Below are 24331 nucleotides of genomic sequence, written 5' to 3' on the forward strand. Positions count from 1 at the left end.
GTTTCTCCATAACATTCTCTGGCATCTAATGCCGCACCCTTTGAAATCAATAACTGACAAATGTCTAGATTTTGGGTCATAACAGCCCAATGTAAAGGCGTTTGTTTATAATTATTTCTGGCATCTAATTCAGCACCCTTTGAGATCAATAGCTGACAAATATCTAGATTTTTAGTCATAACAGCTCTATGCAAAGGTGTTTTTGCAAAGGTGCATCCCTCTTTGGCATCTAATGCAGCACCCTTTGTGATCAATAGCTGACAAATATCTAGATTTCCAGTCGCAACAGCTATATGCAATGGCGTTTATTTATAAGAATTCCTGGCATCTATTGTCGCACCGTTTGAAATTAATAGCTGACAAATATCTAGATTTCCAGTCGCAACAGCTACATGTAAAGGCGTTTGTTTATAAGAATTTCTGGCATCTAATACAGCACCCTTTGAAATCCATAGGTGACAAATATCTATATTTCCGACCTCTGCAGCTATATGTAAAGGCGTTCTACCTCCACTATCTTTGACATCCATTGTATCACCATTTGAAATGAAAATTTTTCTAAGCTTGGTAGGTATAACATTTTTACCTTGGTCCTCTTTGTTACGTGAACGTTTATTTTGCGTTGATGTCTTCAGCATGGTTCTCTGTAATAAATTGAGGTGACCTTGCTTTAGCTTCTGCTTATATATGGTACCTTACGTCATAACGCCCCTGATTTATTTGGCAACATTCAAATATCATATGAAACCAATACAGACTCTTCAAAGCTAGGCTCTTCAAATTTTGCAAAGATATTTACCATTGTCTAAAAATTTTTGTGGTCATATGTTTTTAGCTTAAGTTTGATGAATTTTCACCCATATTTTGTTGATAATTTCTTAAACCAGATCCACCTGCCTTAACGTAAACAAAAAAAAAAGATCAAAAATGGGGTTTTTAACCGGCCAAATGAAAATTCTGAAGAAAACACTGAAAGCGAACGTTTCAAGAGAACGACCCCTTTTTTTTCAGCGCGAACAAAATAATATGATCAAGGAAAAAGCAAAAACCAAAAAACGAATGCGGAAAGTAAAGTACAACAAAACTAATGAAGAAAACCGCCAAAAAATTAAATAAAAGACCAAAAATTTTAAGAATTGAAATCTAATACCTAGCAACAATAAAGTGAATGATTCGCCAATATATGCGATTTGCACAAAATCCTAAAATTAATTCACTCAAACAAACGAATCAGCAATTGAATAAATTTGAGAACTGGGTCACCTGATTTCTGATTTTAACCATTACATTTCATGTGCACCTCTTTTAGACTCTTTTTCAATGGTTTTCTTGTACTTTCCGCGTTCGTTTTTTGGTTTTTGTGTTTTCCTTTATCATATTATTTTGTTTGTGCTGAAGAAGAGAGGCGGTTGATCTTTAGAATTATTAGCTTTCTGTGTTTTCTTAAGTATTTTCATTGGGTCTTTAAAAACCCCATTTTTGATCGTTTTCTTTTTAACATATTTTATTTTGTTCATTTAAGTTTTTAACATAATTATGGTGTGTTCTTTTAATTCCTCTTTATTTCTTTCCTTAAGACTTATCAACGAAACTAAAAAAAAAAAAAAAAAAAAAAAAAAAAAAAAAAAAAAAAAAAAAAAAAAAAAAAAAAAAATCAATCAAATAAAATTCTCAAATTTAGAAATTTCAATTTTCCGCGGTGGAGGGGGGAGGTAACCGCCAAGAATCGTCTAATGATTACTGTAAGTTTGGCACTTTATTTGTGATCGTTTAGTGTTTATTAACCCAACCTCCATTAAGACCACCTGCCATTCCTTTGCTCACTTATTGCCGCTGGGAATCCCCTTGTTGAAGGGAATTGAATCAAATGCTTATAAAATTTGATATTTCGCACCTTATAGAGTAATGGCTAACCCAAAGGCTAAGTTGGCTGAAGCTGGAGTTCGACTTTGACATTCAAAAACTTTGGACTTTTATTTACAGTTTTATCCTCAGATCTTATCTCTAACATTACATAGAATTGTAAAAGAAAAAATAGTATTGAAATATTCTGTGCTACAATTTTTTTTTTACAAGTTAGATATGATTTTTGCCCCTAAAATATTCAGGGTGGAAAGTCAGAGTCTGTCTTTTAAAAATAACAGTTGAAAATTCGATAAAATTGGAACCTATATTCATAATTTACCGATTCCACAGCCATGGTAGTTTTATTTGAAGTGTAAAAAATATCAAAATAAGTTCCTTGCTTTACTATTCTAGAGCCCACTTATCAACGTATTCCAACTTTCAATTCGCCATACAAAAACTGACATCCGGAGACTCAACCATTTCTAGTCCTCTTCTTCAAGTTTTATTCTATAATTCTCTAAAATAATGACCAACTATTTTGTATCACTGAAGAAGGGAAACTTTAAAACCGCTCAAAAAAGTTTGCCGTGGTTCGGTGGAGAACAGAGATGAGTCTAGGTGGTTGATTCACCAGCAAGGGGTAAATAAAATCTAGGCTAGCTATTCTGCTTAATTAAGAAGGAGAAAGTACAATGACAGTTTTTTGAGTATAATAATAGGTTAATTGAACAGATTGCCTAAAAATGACTAGTGGCGGTTGTAGTCTTCCTTGCACCCGGGTCAGAATTATGATCTTAACCCGATGACCCATTCTAATTGCTCCTTTAAAGTAATGATCTGGTCTTTATTTGTTTATTCATTTTATCACTTCTTTACATGTCTTTTATCTCTAATCGATTAACGTCCTTTTTCTTTTCTAGGCTAAGCAGTAGCTGAGCAGCAAATTTTCCAGTAAAAACTAACCGTGTAAGCCTGTACACTGTTGCCGTCTTTTTGTGTGATAGCCTTAATTTTCACAGAGAAAGGCGTTGCAACAGACCAGACTTCTTCTAATGTTAAAGTTAAAATAAAAATCAAGGGCTTTCAACCTTAAATTCGTTTCATTCTCTGTAAAATTCTTGTTTGTGCCTTTTTTCTTCTTCTTTTTCACATTTTAAAAGAAATAGAGCCCTTAACATTTTTGAACTAATTATATTTTTTGCTCATCCTTTGCTAAACGAATTTACTGCTCATCCCAGCTCTTCTGCTCTTCGTGAAGTCTACTCAACCAAGAAATTGCATCCTGAGTCATCCTGAGTCGAGAAAATAAATTGAAAAATTTTCAATATACTGATTTTGTTGATTTGAAATATATAGGTTTCATCATTTATGTATTTATTATTGTTTTAAAAAGTAGAGTTGTAACAAAGAGTCAAACTTTAGCGTAAAGAGCGGGGGGTTGAGGAGGGAGCCACCCTTTTAATATACGGAATAAATTCTGTTCATTTTAAGTTTTAATGTCGCTCCTTACTTGCAGTTAAAAAACAATTTTTTTTATTATTTGTAATTACTTAAGGAACCCTGATTAAAAGGTTAATTCAGCAAAGTTTGAAGCTCATGTAGTAATTAACGTGTATATGCCTACAAATTATAACAAGAACAATCTTATTGACGATTTGCGTCTGTGTGCAAGCTTTTAGTCAGGTTTCTTAAAAAAGTGGCCTAAGAAGGATAACTTCATATACTGAGCTAATTTCCTCAACTTTAACTTAAATCATGTTGTTGCTTCGTTTGTCAGTCACAATATCAAAGTTTTTAAAGAAAGATTCTACTCGGACCTCCTTCCTATCTCTATTTTCTTTTACTCATCCCCACCTATTACTCAAAATGTAGAATCGAGTTGGTTTTCCTACCGAAGTTTTTAATTGAAGACTGTTCTTTATTACTACAGTTCCAGCAAGCAGTACAGGTAAATCAATCCTCTTAAGAATTTTATAGCTATCTATAGAATCTACTGCACTGCCCATGATTTGGCACTTTTTCAGTATCAGGTGGTGTTGTTGAGGTAACAGATATTTTAAATAATTCTCCATGTTTGACTATGAAAAAGAACCAAGCATCAAAAACTACCCCAATCAACGCTTAAAATCAATTGTGTAAGATTGTTATCGCAACTACTACGATTGGTCACGACTTTCAAATCAGGTAGGCAGCTGAATATAATACGGGGTAATAAGATGGCCACGACAAATGTATGACAAGAAAATCTTTTTCAAGAAAACCGAAAAGTTTTACTACCCTTTTTAATGGACCAATAAAATTGGTGGGCAACTAGGCAACCTCCTTGCCAAATTTTGTTTTCCAAAATGCTGCGATAAATTTTTTGAGATAGCCATTTTCTTCATCCTAGTTGAAAGGCCCAAAAACTATGCCCTTGAATACAACATGACCCGCCCCCTCCACAGCCCCTGGGTAAAGGTGTTTAAGATATAAAATGTATCTATTGTTTACCAATAGTAGTTGCTATTAAGATGCATGCATAAATTTTCAGGGGGGAGTGGGAATTTTTTGCTGGGGCTTTTTCCACAGGGGAATTTTCTATGGGGTTGAAGTTTCCAGGGAGTGAACTTGTCAAGGGAAATTATAGACTGTGGAAATTTGCCAGAATTCTCATACAAGATTCTTTTTATATGTATTGCTTTCTCTTTCCCGTTTCAATCCTAAGCGTGGAGTGGTTAAGAATAATTGTTTGGGGTAGATTTTAACCGGGATTGAATTATATAGGAGATATTTCTATGGTAAGGGGGGGTCCGTCCGTGGAGGTGGGATTAGATTTCCTGGAATTATTTAAAAATAACCAAAGCTCAATAAAAAAATAAGATTTTTTTTCTATTGAAAGTAAGGAGCAACATTAAAACTTAAAACAAGCAATAATAATTTCTAATATGTTGGGGGTTGCCCTCTCCTCAGGACCTCCATTTGTACGCTAAAATTTAAATTGTGTCCCAATTCTTTAAGAATGATTTCTGAAACACAAAAACATTAACTAGAACAAAATGGCTTTTTTAAAAGTACTGAAAAACTTTAGCGTAAAGACCGAGGTTTTGAGGAGGGGGCAACCCCCTTCATTGACGCAATAATTTCTGTTAGTTTTAAGTTTTAATGCTGTTCCTTACTTTCAGTTTTTGTGAAGAAAAAATCTGTATTTATTTTAGTTTTACCATAAAATACACTTCATTTTAAACAGATCGTACTTAAAAATAAGTTTATTGGCCCTTAATTTATGGACCTGGCTATTTCTTAATGGCTAAGGACGGCTAAAAATCTTTATTTTTTACCTTAAATATACTTTACTGTAAATAAATCATACTTACAAATAAGTTTATAGGCCTTTAACTAATGGGCCTGGCTATCTCGTATTAGCTAAGGACTGCTAAAAAATTGTTATTTCTACCAGAAAAAACACTTCAATTAGACAATTGTACTTACAAATAAGTTTTTAGACCCATAATTTAGGGGTCTTTCTATATAGTAATGGCCAAGGACATCTAAGTCTTTTTATTTCTTTCATAAAATATACTTTCATCTGAATGAATCAAATATACAAATAGGTTTACAAGCCCTTAATTATGGGACCTGGCTATCTCATAATAGCTAAGAACAATTAAAAATCATAATTTCTACCATAAATTACACTTCATCTTAAACAAATAGTATTTACAAATAAGTTTATTTGCCGTTAATTTAGGGGTCTTGCTATTTCATAATGACCAAGTACTGCTAAAAAAAAAACTTCATTTTTAACATAAAATACAATTCATTTCTAACAAATCGTACTTACAAATAACTTTATCGGCGGTTAATTTAGAGGGTCAGGGTGTCTCGTAATGACTAATGAATGCTAAATGTTTTATTAATACCATATAATACATTCTAAACAAAACGTACCTAAAAATAGGTTTCTAAGCCCTTAAATTAGGGTTCTGGCCATCTCATAATGGCTAAGAACTGCTAAAAACCGTTATTTCCACCATAAAATACACTTCATTTAAAAATCATAGAATGATTAGTAACCTGAATAGTAACCAAAACTCGAAATAACGGTTATAGAAAAACGGATTTTGATACAAAAATATATATCAAAAGAAACAAATCTTTATGCTGATTTCAAGTTTAAAAAAACTCATTAAGTTTAGTTTTATCCATCAAAGGTTACGAGCCTGGGAATATTTTCTTGATTGTCGAAAAAAGAATGAAACAGTCCCTAAAAATCGATTGATCTTAATAAAAACTAGACCTACGTTGCCTGGGCAACGTGAAGTGTTGCAGCAACCTTTGTCCGGCTTTGCCGACTTAAGTGTTGCGAGAACTACACTTTGGTTTTGTTTCTTCGCTATCGATCAGTAATCACATGATCAAAGGCTATTCCTTAGCATTGAAAAAACCACAACAATAGTATCAAAAGAAGGGACTAAATTGACTTTGCAGCCAGTTGAACTTTATCCTTTTCAATTGTAGACATCGTGACTGATAAAAACTTGGAACAATATCTTATATAATCTATTTGGTATTATAAAGCTATCTGTAACTTTTCAGGATTAAAATACCATAGGTGACACTAATTATTACGAATTTACCTCATTATTTTACGTTATCGTTTGTACCCGTTGCGTAAACACTTAATTTACGAATTTACCTCATTATTTTACGTTATCGTTTGTACCCGTTGCGTAAACACTTAATTCTGTCAGAATTAAAGAGATCGAATACAATGTGCACCAATTTGAACAAAGTTCCAGCCCAAAGTGAACAGATTCTTACTTACAAGTCCTTCTCCCATAATAGGCATCAAGTTCACCGGAAACAAATAAGTGGGTACACCAGCTAGTATAGTCGCAAACCCCTCGTCGCTGAATTTGACTGTAGCCTGACGGCAGATTATTCCCTACAAGTCCCCTAAATGTCTTACCACTGGAACCAAATTGTTTTTACCATCCAATACACTGGAAGCAAATAATAGATACACCAGCTAGCAATAGTTGCTAACCCCTCTTTGCCGAAGGTGATTATTACCTAACAGCCACCTGCTGGTGACGAGCAGGTATTTAAGTCATAATATTTACCTATTGTTTACGCATAGTATTTGTTATTAAGATAAATGCATACATTTTCAGGTGGAGAGGGGACGAATTTTCTGCTGGGGGTTTTTTCACAGGGGAATATGCCATAAGAAGGTAAGTTTCCAGGGAGTGAACTTGTCAAGAAAATTTGCCAGAATTCTTATACAAAATTCTTTTTATATGTCTTACTTTCTCTTTTCTGTCTCAATTTTACGCGAGGAGCGGTTAAAAGTAACTGTCCAGGGTAAATTTTCACTGGGATTGAATTATCTAGAGGATACTTCCATGGTAAGGGGGTTCCTCTGTGAAGATGGGGTCATATTTTCTGAAAATATTTAAGAAATGATCAAAAATATAGTAAAAAGACAAGTTTATTTCAACTGACAGTAAGAAGTAACATTAAAAATTAAACAAATCGAAATTCTTTTCTATGTGAAGGAGGTTGCCACCTCAAAACCTCTCTTTACCCTTAAGTTTGAATTTTTTCACAATTCTTTAAGAATGACTCCTGAAATACTGGGGTCGTTTAATTAAAGCAGCAAGACGACTTTTTCAAAGAACTAAAAAACTTTAGCGTAAAGAGCTAGGTATCGAGGAGGGGACAATCCCCTTCATATACCCATTAATTTCTGTTTGTTTAAATTTTTTATGTTGCTCCTTACTTGCAGTGGAAAAACTTGTTTTTTTCATTTGATTTTTACCATAAAATGCACTTCATTTTAAACAAATAGTTTGGCTTTCCCATAAAAAATCGTAAATTAAAGTTTAGATTAAGTTAAAAAGCCTTTTTTTTTAAATTAAAATTATGATGCGGTTTATTCATTGTTTAAGCCTTTTTATTTTTTATTTTCCCTTTAATAATTATAATTAATAATTAATTAATAATGAAAAGAGTTAAAATCGAAAATAAGACGAGACTTAATGATTTGGAATGTAGAAATGATTTTTGAAACGTGTATTTTGGAATGTGAAGTTAAATAAAAAAATCAACAATCATGATATCTTTATATCGCCCACCTTCCGGAAGTATAGATCAATTTTTGATGCAATTTGAAATTCTATTAAATAAAATATCACAGATGAATAAGCAAATATTTATTTTTGGTGATCTTAACCTAGACCTAATGAAAATTCAAGCAAAGCAAAATGATTCGAAGATAAGAGAATTTTTAGAACTAATGCTTTGTCAAGGACTGCTCCCATCATGTCTGATTCCAACTCGAATAGATGATATTGGAGCAACATTAATTGATAATATTTTTTCTAATAGTATTTGTTTTTGCAACTTTTGTCATATTAAACGATATTTCAGATCACGGTGTGATAATTTCTGAATTTAATTTGGCCAGATCTAAAAAAATAAACGTAATGAAAAAACAGGTTGTATAGTAAATGATGAATCAATCGCCCGTTTTATTATTAAGCTAGGAGGTATAGATTGGAAGGATGTAGTCAGAACTGAGGATGCAAACAAGGCATTGGAAATGTTTTATAATTCATTTAATGATATTTATGATGATATATGTCCGAAAGTTAAAAGGAAAACACCCAAGTCAATGCCACAGAAACCATGGATATTCCCGAGACTGTTAAAATCTATTAATGAAAAAAATAGACTAAACAAAATTAAATGCAACTATCCGTCTGATGAAAACATCCAGAAATTCAAATTGTACAAAAACACTCTGACTAGAACTTTGAAAGAAAGTGAAAGAAATTACTATGAGAAGGAAATATCTTCAGCTGCGTCCCAACAGAAAATGTGGGAAATCTTGCGTGATAAATTAAATAAAAATAAACCAAGAGCAATATCGACTTTTCTTAAAAATGGAAATGACGCTAATAAATCAACTGAAAAAAAAAGGATATCGCAGAATTACTTGCTAAGCATTTCAGTAAAATGGGTGAAGAATTGGTTAGAGATCTTTCGGATAAGTCATCAGATTATACACGATTTATGCCCCAAAACGATGATAAATCATTGTATATGCTACCAGTATCATTTGATGGATACCAAAAAGCTATTAGTGATCTAAAGAGACGAAATTCGGCTTCAGTAGATGATATATCGACAAATCTCTTAAAGAAAATATCAGGAGTAATATATGAGCCTCTTGCAGATGTTATAAATAAGAGCATGAAAAATGGTGTCTTCCCTGATCTTCTGAAAAAGGCTAAAATAATCCCTATATTTAAAAAAGGGGAGGCTCAAGATTCCAATAATTACCGTCGTATTGCACTCTTTTCCCCACTAGCTAAAATTTTTGAAAAATAATGAAATATAGACTTACATCAGTTCTGGAAAAGATAATTTTTTTTTTCGAAGTTCCAGTTTGGTTTTTTAAAGATAGATGGACAGAAGATGCTGTCACCGCAACACATATTTTCATTAATGATGCTTCAGATGATGATTGTTTAGCAGCTACATTGTTTTTTGATATTAAGAAGGCTTTAGACACTTTAAATGACGAAATTCTATTTGAAAAACTTGAAAACACGGGAATAAGAGGAGTACCTTTAAAATTAAACAAATCATATTTGCACAATCGAAGGTTTGTGGTAAATATTGATGGTGAATATTCGTCTGAGACATCGAACAATAACATCGGTATACCGCAAGGTTCAATTTTAGGACCTCTATTATTTTTAATATATATAAATGATCTCCCTAAATCTACTCCTGATAATGCATTAACAATTATGTTTGCGGATGATACTGCAGCAAGTTTAAAAGCACCAACATTAGATGCACTGAAAGAAAAACTGATTGAAGTTGCAAAATCCATCACAAATTGGTTCCAAATTAACAAACTTGTCCCTAATTTTGTTAAAACAGAATTTATTATTTATGGAAGATCATATCAAAAGTTGAAAAATATTTCTCTGAATGAAATCACCATTGATACTATTCATGAAATCAAAAGAATATACACAGCAAAATATTTAGGTATCGTTTTTGACCCTACCATGAATTTTAAAACACATATTTTGTTGTTGAGACTAAAATTATCAAGATATATAGGTTTGCTCCACCGACTAAGATTTTTATTCTCATATAAGGTTCTAGGAATCCTATATTTTTGCCTAATTGATGCACAAATCCAATATTGCTCAGCTATATTTTTGCTGACTTTTATATCACATATGAAACCACTACAAACCCTACAAAACAAAGCTATTCGAATTCTAGATAAGTTTTTACAACACCCGAGGAGTACAGATATCCACTCTGAAACACGTACCTCTTACCTGTTTCTATACATAATGACTCTTACACAGAAATCTCATCTCCTATTATCTAGTTGGTTTTTTAAGATTCAACATGTACATAATTTCTTTTTTGACCACAATTTACTCTCCAAACATCAAAATTCACTGATAACTAGATGTGTTAACCCATACAAACTACCTCTGGTGAAAAATGAAAGATTCCGTTTCTACCTCCGGTATATGATCCCATCAATAGCCAACAAATATTCATTAAATAAATTTATTGAGTTACCAAAAGGATCTTTCAAGAGACGATTTACCAGAGGTATATGATCCCATCAATAGCCAACAAATATTCATTAAATAAATTTATTGAGTTACCAAAAGGATCTTTCAAGAGACGATTAAAAAGTTATATAATGGAATCTGCTTGCAAGAACGGTTGGTAAAAAAATTTTATTTTTTATTTTTATCTTGGCCTCACTCCCCTTACTACACCTTAAATACTCTCATTAAGGATACTCTTTTTTTATTGATGAAATAGTGGTTCATTTTTTGTTTGTTCTGTATCAATGAGGATTGTTAAATTTCGTTTATATGTCTTGCCCAGTAGTCGAGCTTGTCTCTCCGTTTGGGCAAGTTGAAGATTTTGATGAATATGAATTTTTGAATAAATGAATCTGAAATGTAAATGTAAATGCTCTATACACAAATTTAATTACAAATTACCTTACGAAATATTATAAAAAACCAATAGATACTAACACAGAACCTGTCACAAATAGAACTATAAGATCAGCAGCGAAAAAAGCTAGTCTGGCATAAAAACGTGTTTTTAATTCATTTTCTTCCATTTCAATGAATTGCCTCGTTTCATAACAATTTATTTATCAGTCCTGGTTGAACTTATAAGGAAGCTGGGACTGTTTTGGAAAAAAGTTCATTTTAGTTTTATTGATTTTATCCTCTTGTAAGTTGTTTTTTCTTATTTGTATTGCTGAGGACGGCCCTTGGACATAGGGCCGAAATATTCATTCTAATTTGTTTCCCACTGTCTTAAAAAATTCCCTATTGTTCTTCTTGTTTTTGGTATTTGTGATGGAAAGGCAGTGGGGTCTTCGCCGTTATCTATATCACTTGATTACATCCAGTCTAAACATACAAACGCTAGGATCCTACTTACCGGTGACGGAAATGAACTAGGTTAGGTTAGGTCATCTTTGTCGGGAAGCTAATTTAAAACAAATTGTTAATATGCCGACAACAAAAGGTGGTAGTTCCCTTGACATTATTTGTAAAAACCCACGTGATTTCTAACAAAGACCCAATGCCCTCCCCCCTCTTGGTGGCAGTTACGAACTTACGCTTTTGCTAAATCTGATTCAAGATCATATCCGCAAGCATTGTTTTCGATTTGGAAAATTGTTTAATTAAATTAGAAACTAATAACGGGAGAAGCTTTTAAACGAAACGACAATAGAAATTAAATATAATAAAATTATTAGGAAAGAATATTTAGATATTGGGATGGAATACACGATTAGAGGAATCAAATGGGTTGCAGCTAAACATGGGAAGACAATCACTATCATTATTGATTTTAAAGGTGAAATGGTTGATCTATTTGCACCTAAGCGTTTCGATTCTAAAGCAGATGATCTTGACAAAAAATTAAAAATTTAGACAAAGGTATGGTTTTAAAGATTATTGAAAGAAAAAAAAAGATAATATGTTATTAATGTATTAATGTTGAACAGTCGACTGAATATTAAAGAATAATAAATTATTACATTTTATCATTAGTATAGAAAGAATAGAATATAATCAAACTAATAAACACACACAAGTTTTTACATGGCCCTTTACATTTCTTTAAAAACAAATCGTAAGAATTTTTCAATTAAATCCCATTAATACCCCCGATTAAAATATATATCACAGATAGCGCAATAGCGCTGCCTAAGTAAAGCGCGAAGTTTGCATAATGTATTTTTTTTCACCAAAGTACTTTGGCTACTCAATTTTGCAAGTGGAGATATTCTGGGGTAATTGTTAGAGAAATTTTGCAGCGTGTTTGGTTTCCTTGGAAATTCTTCAATCACCAGAATTTTATCAATTAATCATCAGAGCATGTGAAGGACTAATATAAAAATTATGAAACTTATCACCTGAACAGTATCAAGTTAGCATCGGAAAGTGTGAAGGATAATTGCAAAAAAAGAAGACTTATCGCCCGAAGACTATCAAGTTAGCATCACAGCTTGTGAAGGATAAATATAAAAATGACGACTTATCGCCTGAAGGCCATAAAGTCTATATCAATCCAGAGAAATATCATCTATAGAGACAATGAAGAGTGTCGTCAAAATTACATCAAATAAGCCTCTTCGAAACCAAAAACAAAGTACAGGAGAGATGATTTGTATCAAAGGAATCACATTGAAAAGGTTACTGTTTACAATTTATTGAAAACACAAAGAGGGAGTGACTTTTCTAGTAAGGAACAGAGGAGGAAAACATCAAAAATAGTCATAAAATTCTCTAAGAATTTTTATAGAAGCCGCAGGTCAACGAAAAAAATGACATTATCAAATAGCTCAATTAAACATTAAACATTATCAAATAGCTCAACTCTGCCTAAGCTTTCAATGAGATCTACATAAAAGAAAGTGAAAAGTTATCCTTCAAAAATGATAAAGAAAAGTCACAACCGAGCACAAACCAGCGCCAAGTATTTGATATGTCCTGCTTCATAAGCCAGTCCACGCACAATTCATCTCTGGCTAATAACATGCAATCCAGTTTATTTGTAAGAAATTATTGACAAAGATGGGCATATAGGTCCAGGACTGTAGCAAATATGAAGTCACATTTAGAAAATTTAAATACTAACTTTGATATGTGGAAAAAAATGAAAGAACGTTTTCAACCATTAAAATTAAGCTACTGCTAGCAAAGGCTAACGTAGTCATTAACATAGCTTCGAACTCTTTAGTAAAGCTACGTACAAACATTCAAAAGCAGTGTTCTAAAATCTTGGAAAATCTACCAAAGCAAATTTTTTCTCTGATGTTGAAGAATTTACCCATGCAATGGGAAATGCAATTGAACACTTTGTGCATAATGAAGCGTATCATCTCGAGTAAGTGTATAAAATCTTTGATGTCAACCATTGTTTGAGAAGCGGTCACATTAGTGACCTTTACGCTGCAATTCCGACTGATGAGGAAGGAAGAGGAAATTCGTTTTACTATAGTAATAACAAAGAAGTAGAAGTTGGTAATAAATGCTTGTGCGAGACAACAGCAAAAAACCAGCAAGATAATGATACTGAGAATAGCTTTCCAAATTTTGTACCTCCTTTTCACAAAAGGTTAGCTGAAGGATTTAAAAACACAATCTTCTACCAAATTTGATGATAAAGACTGAAATACTAACAAATTAAAATTCTCATCGATATTTGTAAAAGATATATGATAAGGATTTGAATAAAAAAAACTTAGAGAGGGACGATCGAAATATATGCTACTGTCGAAAGTTAGATGACAGACAAAAATTCCCAAATTAAATTGAAATGTCATCGAGATCTCTGCAAATATGAGCCAATTGACATTGAAATGAGTCTTATTCTCTTTTGGACAGTTTCCGAGATGAACAAAGAAGATTCATTAATGAAGATTCAGTGGAATTGTATTTGGATAAATCCAATTGCTGCGCAAACCAGTCAATTAAACTTGACAAAATGGAACATTCACTTTATTGTCACCCATGTAAACGAAATTACAGCTTTGTTCGTGCTCTGCGAGCATAAGCACCACAATTTCCTCTTCTAGCAAACTTTGTTAAAAGCTTGTAAAAGGCCGCAGAAAGATTCGGACTCATTATTGAGGTGAAAACAATTAGGAGCTAAAATAGTGTTGCACAATTATGATTCGTTGTAGAAGCTGCAATTTCAAAACTGAGGATGAAAAACTTTACAAGTTTTCTGGAGCTTATGCGTCCTCGGGTATCTACAGAAGAATCAGAAATTATGAACTTCTTTGGGAAAAAGTAAATAAAAGTAACTGAGACAAGAGACGAATACCCATCAGTTCCTTATCATTGCTGCAAGCAGTTAAAACTGCCAGATGAGGAAAAACTTATGAAACTCTAGGTTGCACTAAGAATTTGAATCAATTTGAACTGTTAATGATAAGATATGTCCCACTATATCTAACAGTTGCTATGCTTGGACAAGTCCTGGGATCATAAAGACTAGCAAACGAATTGACAGAGGCTCTCAAAGGAAAAATTATACATTTACCTGTAGATGTTCAAGCAAATGTAGATGTAATACCAGAAAAATTGCTAAACATTGACAGTTTTGTCGTACTTATCAATGGACAAACAACCAATAACAAGAATGTTTGGGCAGCACTTATTGATTTACGAAAAATACACAAAGCACGACTTTGGTTGCAAGCAAACAATATTGTGCATAGGAACAATAAAGTATAAACACTAGAAGAGTTGAGAGACTATTGAATCACATTAAAAATAGAAAAAGGACAAGAGCAAACTTATTAAGCACCAGAGGGGGCAATATAGGAAAGACTTAAAAATGATGCCAAATCACCCTTAGTAGAGCATTTCTCTATACAAAAACTTGACTTGTCAGTACTGAAAGACTTTATTGATAACTTCAAGAACTATAAAAACCTTGAGACTGACCAATTTGAATTGAAAAGATTACATGGTTTAGGGGAGGATCAGTTTCAAGAGGAATTGGACATCAAAGCATTTTCAAATCTCTTCCCTTGTGGCAAAGACCATATGCGGGACATGTCCCGTCATTTTGCAATGCGAAATGTAGACTACATCAAGAGGCGTCTTCTTAGTAGGCACCGACAGTTCCGCTTAGACAAAACTATCTATTTCAAAACTTTCAGCATCAAGACCTTTCTTACTTTTGTAACAGTGCTGCACACATGATTAGGACTGTTAGGTTAATCAAAGTGCAAAAGATTTTCTGGATCGGCTTCGACACAGAGCTCCAGTCAAACGTGAGAAGATATCGACAATATTTTCATGCTTTGGTTGGAAAAGTCAAGTCTATGATATTACTGTTATTTATTAAAGCCTCTTGTGCGGAATGGTGTTCTCCAGAATTCATAAAACACTCGAGTGACATAAACAGTCATGTGGTTGGCGTCGATAAAATGACACCAGCTGAATTAACAGCATTAGTCCCTGTGTCTGTGGTCATACATTTTTTAAAAAATGTAATTTTTTCAACGACCTTTCCTGTGCAAAGTTGAATCCCGTCTTTGGTAAAATCAAGGACTACTATTGACGAACTTAATACCAAACGAGTGGTGCACCACATGTGCATTACACTCTCTGGGTAGAATTTGTAAGAGTCGCTAGAAAATCATCACTGGATGAAGTTACAAGTTACATTGATAGCTTTACCACATGCCATTTTCTTAATAAACTATCGAGTCCGAACCTGCATAAACTTATTGTTAATCACCAGATGCACCGCTGCAGCAAATACTGCCAAGGGAAATTCAAAAGAAATTCAGGCTTATGGATTAGTGATTACAGATTCGGTATTCCTCACTCTTCTAAGAGTTCAATTATTGGTCATATCGGCTCCAAGTTGCCAAACGATATAACAGACTGCATGACGAAAGGTGAAAAGTTAGAAACTGATGAGACATGGAAAGAAGTGAATAGTCCGTACAAAGGTCTGGACAGATGGGCTACGTCATTTCTATTAAAGTCAGTTGTCAAATGACTTCAATTCCCTCAATTTAGATCAGATGATAATTGTTGACGGAATTATAGGCAACCTAAAAAAGGCAATAATGATGTTCAATTATTGGTCATATCGGCTCCAAGTTGCCAAACTATATAACACACTACATGACAATAGGTAAAAAGTTAGAAATTGATGAGACATGGGAAGAAGTGAATAATGCGTACAAAGGTCTGGGCAGATGGGCTACGTCATTTCTATTAAAGTCAGTTGTCAAATGACTTAAATTCCCTTAATTTAGATCAGAAGAAAATTGTTGACAGAATAATAGGCAACCTAAAAAAATGCAATAATGACAAGCCCATCACACTGATAGTGTCTGGATTTGGAGGAACTATGAAGTAATGAGTAATTAGTGTACTTAGAAGGTTCATTTTTCAGGAATTCGCGAGGGGAATTTTCCATTTTTTGTTATGGCCCCAACTGGATTGCCACTCATAGTATAAAGGGTGTTACGATTCATCGGTGTTTAAGTCTGCCAGTTGACTAGCAGAGAACTGCAAAATATGCATCGTTATCCATCAAACGATTGCTGATAATTAAGAGAAAAACTTGGACGAAAAAAAATTTCATTATAGATGAAATAAGCAAGGTTTCGTCTCTGATTCTGATGTATATTCATTTGCAATGGACGTGATAAAATCTAATAGTTTCCCAATGGGAAATTCCAACTTTGTTCTCTTTGGATATTTTCTTCAATTAAGGCTCGTGCCAGTAAATCCACCTTTTATTCCTCTTACTCATCTAGAGATCCGAAATAGACTTGAATCCATGGGATCCTTTAATCTATAACAAGAATTTCAGTATGATTAGCTGACAGTCAACATGAAGCAAAGAAAGGACAAGTACAATGCAGATACTCTTGCAAACAAAAGGCTTGGAATTTGTGAAGAACAGCATCTCCGGTGTCTTTCAACATGAAAATTTGGATGTATGTCGAGAGCCACCTCCGAAATAACTACGAAATTATATTGTCATTTGTGTAAGGAAGGCAAAGTGCCGGTTACTTTGATGTCCACAAACAACAAATGTAGACAAATAAACAACATACTGCTAAAAGAAACGAGCTTAAAACATCTTACACTGACTGCCATTGATTTTCTTTCTTCTGTGGCAGGAAATAAAAGGATTGAAGAAGAAGCACTAAATAGTGAACCGAATGTAAGAAAGTAAAAGAAGGAATTTCGTAGAATAATTAAATGTTTGTAAGGAATTCATTCGACAGAGGAAGGAAATTTTTGGGTGTGGCATATGAGGAAAGAATGGATGGAAGTTATATTAAATGATAAGCTATATCGGGCTTAAGGAGTTGGGAGAGTTCTCGAGTGCATAAGGACTATTTTCTGTAGTCTAGTTGCTTATTAATTTTGAATAAAACATATTCATTCACTAGAGATACTCCTTTGTCCATCTGTATCTTAAATATGCTCCTCCAGTTGGGCACCAACAAATTTCAAAGGAAGCCAATCAAATTAATTTTATTCAAAGAATAGCCTCTTCACCTCAAGATATGCTGCTTGACTTTAAGATAAGCTGCTTGACTTCAAGATACGAAAAGAAGTGTCCCTTGTGACAGGGAGAAAATTATCAAAAAAAGATTCCTCCTTTTTACGCTTGTACTGACCCCTTTTCAAGTTTACAGTCTTTTCTTTTTCATGAAAGAAAGTATTTGCCCCATATAATATGACCTAAAATTTAAAAAGGTGTTCTCAAACTTTTTATTGATCGTTTTTATTAAATGACGGTGCATTCCCTTGCCTGTTTTGCATATGGAAGCGTTTATAAGCCTTTTATATGTTGTTCTGGTTTTGGTTTTACTTCTGAATAAAAATTCGGCTCATCCAAGCTTGTGAATTATATCTAAAATAAATTTTATCTTAACGTTTGCATTTGCTTATAAATTCTTTCTAGTTAAAGAAGAAATTTTAAACATTTGAAAATTTGAAGCGTAAGTAAAGTTATATTATTCGGCTCTAACTGATCGACTATCTATAGATGAACAAACTCGTAATCAAATTTTAAAATTGCCACTAATATACCAATTTAGCTTATGCCTCCTTTAAATTCCCCTTCTTAAAATTCTCATTTAAACTTCTATCAGCAAAAAAAAATTCTTCTATTATATATATAATTTTCCTGACTGAAAGACAAAGAACGAGTTCACATAAACGATTACGCTAGTAATTGCAAATTCCCAAGAACTATCATACTAGTTGTTTTACATTTTAGTTTTAATGGGTGGCTTTTGAGATTTGCATTCGTTAGAGAGAAGGGTCTGGAAATCAAATAGCGCCAGTTAACTCAAGGATAAACGGCGAATTCACCCTTTTTCCGATATTAGGATTTAACTCAAGAATAGCTTGTACAAATTTGTCCTCAGTCTGTAAGTAAGAAAAATGTTCTAAGCACAAAATTCTAAGTGAGAAATATTTGTTAAAAACCCGTGACACCAAAATTGGTAGCCTCTCCCTAATCCCTAGCATAACTCCAAAAGAAAAGACTCCTTAGAAAGAGAATAGCACAGAACGATGCTAACAACTGCAAATAATATGTTAAAAAAAGAAATAAATAATTGCCAGACAACCATATTTAATTTAGTTTCAGCATTCAATCAAGTTTCAAAAAATTTCATACCCCTGCTTATATCCAAGAGACCCAATATTCCTCAACCGTTATCTAAGAAATAATGCAAATTTGTTTTCCAGATTAATGGCTATTACCTTGTATCCTATTTTGTCAGCCATTGGGACCACATTGGATGTCGCCGAGTCTCATCTTCTTTCTTAAATAACATCCAACTACCATTTTCAACTTCTATTGACATTGTCCTTCTTTTTTTAAGTTGTGCTTCTTCTATAGTACGGTGAGAATTCTGCGCCTAAAAAGGTAAATAATTTATGTGAAGCAAACACACATTTTTCTACCGTGCTTGCTTCATAACACCGTGCTTTGGTACGGCAATCAGCAAATCAGTATCTATTTTTATAGTAATAGTAATATAGTAATATATAGCAATATAGTAATCAGTAACAGATGAAACACAATTCCAAAATGGTGAGCAGGGGAAATGGGCTGACACGTACGAAGAGGGTGGGGTACAGCCTCCCCCCCCCCAAATATCCAAATTTGTGTTTATTTTACATGTTTTTCTGATACACCTTACAGAACAAGGAATTTGAACAATTTGAAGGACCCACGAAACACATTCCTGCGTACGTGCCAGGGCAGGGAAATTCAATCCCACCATCCTTTCAAAAAAAAAACGTAGTTTTTTATTGTTTGACTATAGACCACTAAGATCGTTTCGCAACAAAAGACTCGAAACAAAACTTGAAATATATCTAAACGAGAAGACAAACAAAAATGAAGTACGAAAAGCGAAACAAAAATAAAAATAGGCGAAATTAACCACAGTTTCTTTAAAAATGTAGAGTACGGAAAGTAAGCAAGAAAATATAATTCAGTGTTTCATTTAAATAGTACTGAGAGGATTATCCGAACCAGCGCTTCCACTATTGCAGATTTTTCCGATATTGTCTGATTTTTGACCCTCTTGTCGAAAAAAAAAATTGTGTCGGGACTTTATTTTCAATAAGGAACAGATATGTATCCTATTCTGAATGGTTCTAGTTTTTTTTTTTTTTTTTTTTAATATAGAAGGATATTCAAACTAGCAACATTTGTGGCCCGTTCTGTTAGTGATTTTCAAAAGCCTCTTACCACTAGTTTGAGAAAGACAAAACTTTTGAAAATTCACACATGTGTGTTTGCTGCTGCTGCAAATTTGGGATTTTAGGAAAGTTAGAGTAAGACTTTTTGCAAGGATAAGATTAGAAAGGAATGATCAAATAACTTAGTTTGCAATTGTCAACAAAGTAAAGGAGAGCTAGGCTAGTATAGTTCTACTATGGCTACTCACAGGTCCAAAATGTCGAAAAATCATAAGGAATAGCCCACCAAAAAGAAAAAAGCAATTAGGTCTGGGCCCTTGTATGTAGAGTACAGTAGTAAAAGATTGATAAACCTGTCCTTCTTCTTGAAGTAAAAATTTCATTCTAATAGAGATCAGGCTGCATCAGACATATCACCTAAAATTGAGGCTGTGAAGCACAAAGAACGATCATAGCTCTCATATAGCCTACTGCACTACGGCCAATCAAAATTAAACGGATTCTGGGCCAAGAAGGATACAGCGTCTGGTACGGAGCATTGAACCTGTAGTAGCGTACCCACATAAACACCTAGTGGCACAAATTAGCGATTTTTTTGTGATGGAACATAATTGCTGTGAGTTTTTCTTTTCAGTTTTACTTATCTAAAACATCTCTAAAGAATATTTTGAAATACTATTGCATTCAGGACCAAATTGTATGTTTTGTAAGGCCATCAGTAAGATGACCTAGCTATTTAATATTATTTCTTTATTTTCAATGTAAATTTAGATGTAAAAAAAAGCAGCTCGTCCCCTGAGTAGCGGTTTTGTTGTAACTACGGTTTTCAAAATTCCGAGAAAAATGACTAAAATTTCACCTTTGCTGGAACTTCACAGTACAACCAATTTTCTTTGCAAATACATCCCAAAAAAAAAGAAAAAAAATAACTAGGAAGGTCTCCCTAATATGAGATGGAAAAGGTGAAGATTTCATTGTCAAAACTTGGAATGAAATATAGATACGACAATCCGACCTTACCGAAATTTTAGTAAACTTAGATACAACAAAATGGCGAGGGCTGCCTATTCTTTTCACCATGAAGATACGACAAACGATTTCTGATGCAGCAATACTATTTGACAAAGTATAAAAATTAAAAAAAAAACGTCAGAATGAATTGCACAGACGGAGAGGCTTCCAAATCCTTCTTGGCCTTGTAGTACTGTTCAATCTTGGTTTAAAAATACTTCTGGTCTTGGTTGGGGATGAACTTCAGGATATACAGTTTGGATAACTGTATTTGGATAACTGCATTGATAAAGTTTGGGCGAAACAAGATGTTCAACAACAAGGACAGCCGAAGTGTTGGGACACTTTTTAACCGAAGTACGTTCTAGTGATATAGTGGCCATTTGCAAGTCTCCAGAGAAAAGTTTTGAACCAAACTGTCTTAGCATTATCCTGACAGAACGCAAGTTGTTTTACCTTTGAATACGGTACCAACGAATACTTGAACAGCTTTACTGCCTTCTAAAAGTCAAAGAACTTTGACTTGGTCATTTGCTAGACATTAAAAGGACGCATCTTTCTTACTTTCAGTAACTTCCTCACTAGATGTAGTGGAGAAAACAAATCAAGGTGCTTTAGCCCCCGCTCAATAGTGCTATGTATAGCATCAACTTCCTGTATAGTCGAATTACCTGGTTTACAATACTTCATAACCACTTTTTCTAAGCGTGGAAATTCTCTTAGAACATCTTGGATGGCGAAGCTTATAATTGAGTTTCGGTTCTGCGACACAGAGGAGTCCGACTAAGTAATTAACTGACAGATATCAGGGTAAGTATCAAGAACTTTTCCCAGTATGGCCCCTAGTCCACTAGCTATTTCGTTTGCTCCACGTCCAGCCTCAAACTCGGAACAAATGCAACAATATACTTCACTAATTTTCTCTTCTCCAGTCCTTCTCTGGAATGAAAGAATTGCCGTGAGGTTGAATGTAGTAATCTTTCTTTAATAGAAAAATAAAGAAACATTACCCCGGGGCAGCGGAAAAAAATTTTTCAATCAAAACAAAGTAGAGGAATAGATAGGTTTGACCTGTCCACGTCACGTTCAATCTTGGTTTCAATTTTACTTATCCCGTCAGCCTCATACTTGTCTTTTATTTCCTGATCCATTTCAGGTCTGTTTTCTTCACTTACACGTTTTGCTTGCATACATCACATCGATCTGTTTTCGGAATATGAAATGACAAATTAAACTGCGTGTTAAAGATCTCACGATACTTGAACTAAATAACATCATTTCTTGCTAGTTCTCGGCAGTATTCCTGATACAGTTAATACATTTTGCTAAAGTGTAGATTTGCCTCCAAGAATCTTCTGGTAGACTTACCAGAAATAATGTGATTCAACGCACGGGAGATTCAATATGCTTTATCACTAGTTCAATGTCCTCGTTACTAGTTTTATTTTGAGGTACCTGTACTACCTTAGGATTTGGCACTCCTGTTGTAGTAACATTTGAATGTGCATAATAAACTCTTCCCTCTGAAATATCAAGAGTAGCCACATAAAATTTCTTGCAAATCTTGACTGTTTTCGTTTTAACAACAAAATAATATCGCAGTGTGCAACTCCTGTGCGTCTCCCCTTTCTTCTTGGTTTTAGTCTTAGTTGGAACGGTCTTAGTTGTTTTCAAGTAAAATATATTCTTCGTATCCTTACTTAGTCTCCAGAAAGCACCAAATATCTTTTGTCTCTCTTCAGAAGCAATAGCCTGACCGCAATTAACCCAACTTCACTTGTTGAGCGTTTGCCATACAATATATAAGTACTCAAATGAATCCCAATATCTTGTTCAGATGACTTTAGGGAAAAGGGGGCTTGGGTGGAGGCTAGTTTCTCCCCAATGTCTTTGGTCACTTAAAAGAGGTTTAGTGCTGATCCTTAATCTGGAATAATTAAGTTAAAGAAATCTGGAGTCCAGATTTCCTGGAATTATTTAAACAACGAACAGAAATTAAATAATTTTTTTTAAATGAAAGAAAAAAGCAACATTAAAACTAAAAACGAACAAAATCTTACGTATATTAAGGGGGTTACTCCTCCAAACCACCTCGCTCTTAACAAAAAAATTTGAATTATGTCCCAATTCTCTGACCCAACCTCACCTTTTCATCTTCACTTATTCCTAGCCTTAGTGCCTTAGTTTTCTTAACATCAATTTTCAGACCTATTCTAGCACCCTGAACTCGCAAAACCCCAAACAGTTCATTTATTTTGCTCACACTTTCATCAAGGATGCTTAAATCATCAGCATAATACCCGCCTCAAATACGTACTAATTGCTGTTCCTTTTAAATTTTAATATTGCTCCGTACTTTCAGTTGATAAAAAACTTGTTTTTTATTTAATTGCTTCAAAAAATATAAATAAATATGACTTATCAGTTTAATATACACATACTGATATTTATTTCTTAAAATCGTAATAGTTTTGTATTTATTAAATTTATGAAAGTGAAACCAATAAAAAAAATTTCAGTAAAGAGCAAAGTATGTTCTTTCCTTGAGAGGGCATAGGAATTGTAAGCCCTTAATCAAGTTAATTTCTGCTGATTTTGAGTTTGACTCGTTTGATTATTGTAATTAAATAAATAAAAATATTTTTTTCAACTGAAAGTAAGGAGCAACATTAACGCTTAAAAGGAACAGCGAAACTTAAAACGAAACTTAAACGAACGTCCATTCAATAAGTGAGTTTCCTTGTTGTTCAAAAGGGGGGATTGCAATTTTTACAAATCGGGCTTCCACAATTCCATTTGTGTATTTTCATATCCATCCGACTCCATTTTCAAATGGTTTCAAGCGCTTTTTTTAAGAATCTATTTAAATTTGTCTTTAAGATGACCTTTTCTCAGTTACGAGCAATGGTAATAATAGTTACTATTTCTCCTTGAGCAACAAATGGCAATTTTGAAACACAATCTTTAAATAGATTATTTTTTTTTAATTACTATGGGTCGTGGGTTGGTCTATAATTTTGTAGCTATTACTGCAACCGAAGACTGGCTTTTTGCCACTGTGCATATTCAAGTTTCTATTTCATTAAATGTGTTAAGCCGTTTTCATCAGTTGGGAGGTGTATAACCCAATCTAGGTGTTAATCCCCCTAAGGTGTTTCCCCCAAGAAATATCCCCCCTCCCCCCCCCGAGAAAAATACCCCCGTGGAAAATGCTCCCCCAAGGAAATACACCTCGCTGAAAATAACCCCTTCACAAAACACCCTCCCCCGAACTATACGCCCCCCGGAAAATAGCCCCACTGAAAATATTTCTCGGATAAATATCCCCCCTGGAAAACGTCCCCAAAGTGAAACAAGGCGTTCCAAATTTGAGAATTTTATTTCAGCTTTGTTTTTTATTTTCCGTAGGAGGAAGGATTTTGTTAATTGTGTATTATACGCCACTCACTCAAGTTTGCGCTGCTTGAAACTCGAGAAAAACCCGGTTTCTTCGTTAATTTCTTTCAGTTTAGCGTGAGACAAAACGAAGGCAAGTGTAGAATATACGGGAAATATATAACTTGCGCTATATATTTGCACAGAAGGGGAGGGGGAGAAGTTTTTGGACTGTTAATTTCTTATTTCATAATACGCAGAATTAGTGTACCTAACACATTTTGCATGCACACCCACTGTTCTTTCTTCCCCACTCC

The 24331-nt window shown here is 33.8% G+C and overlaps 1 protein-coding gene and 1 long non-coding RNA gene across 2 annotated transcripts in view; both read right to left on the minus strand.

Moving 5' to 3' along the window:
* Positions 1-305: 305 nt before the first annotated feature.
* Positions 306-638, minus strand: LOC136034321 (ankyrin repeat-containing protein DDB_G0279043-like). Its single transcript, XM_065715455.1, has one exon. The coding sequence runs from the start codon at positions 636-638 to the stop codon at positions 306-308; it is 333 nt and encodes a 110-aa protein (XP_065571527.1).
* A 14896-nt stretch (positions 639-15534) lies between these two features.
* The window catches only part of LOC136034922 (uncharacterized), a 54628-nt gene continuing 45831 nt past the window's right edge, over positions 15535-24331 (minus strand). Inside the window, exon 6 of the long non-coding RNA XR_010619294.1 lies at positions 15535-18835. This is a non-coding gene — a long non-coding RNA (uncharacterized LOC136034922). The remainder of the gene's footprint in view (positions 18836-24331) is intronic.

The sequence above is a fragment of the Artemia franciscana genome, chromosome 13 (assembly GCF_032884065.1).
Source record: "Artemia franciscana chromosome 13, ASM3288406v1, whole genome shotgun sequence".
NCBI classification, from domain to species: domain Eukaryota; kingdom Metazoa; phylum Arthropoda; class Branchiopoda; order Anostraca; family Artemiidae; genus Artemia; species Artemia franciscana.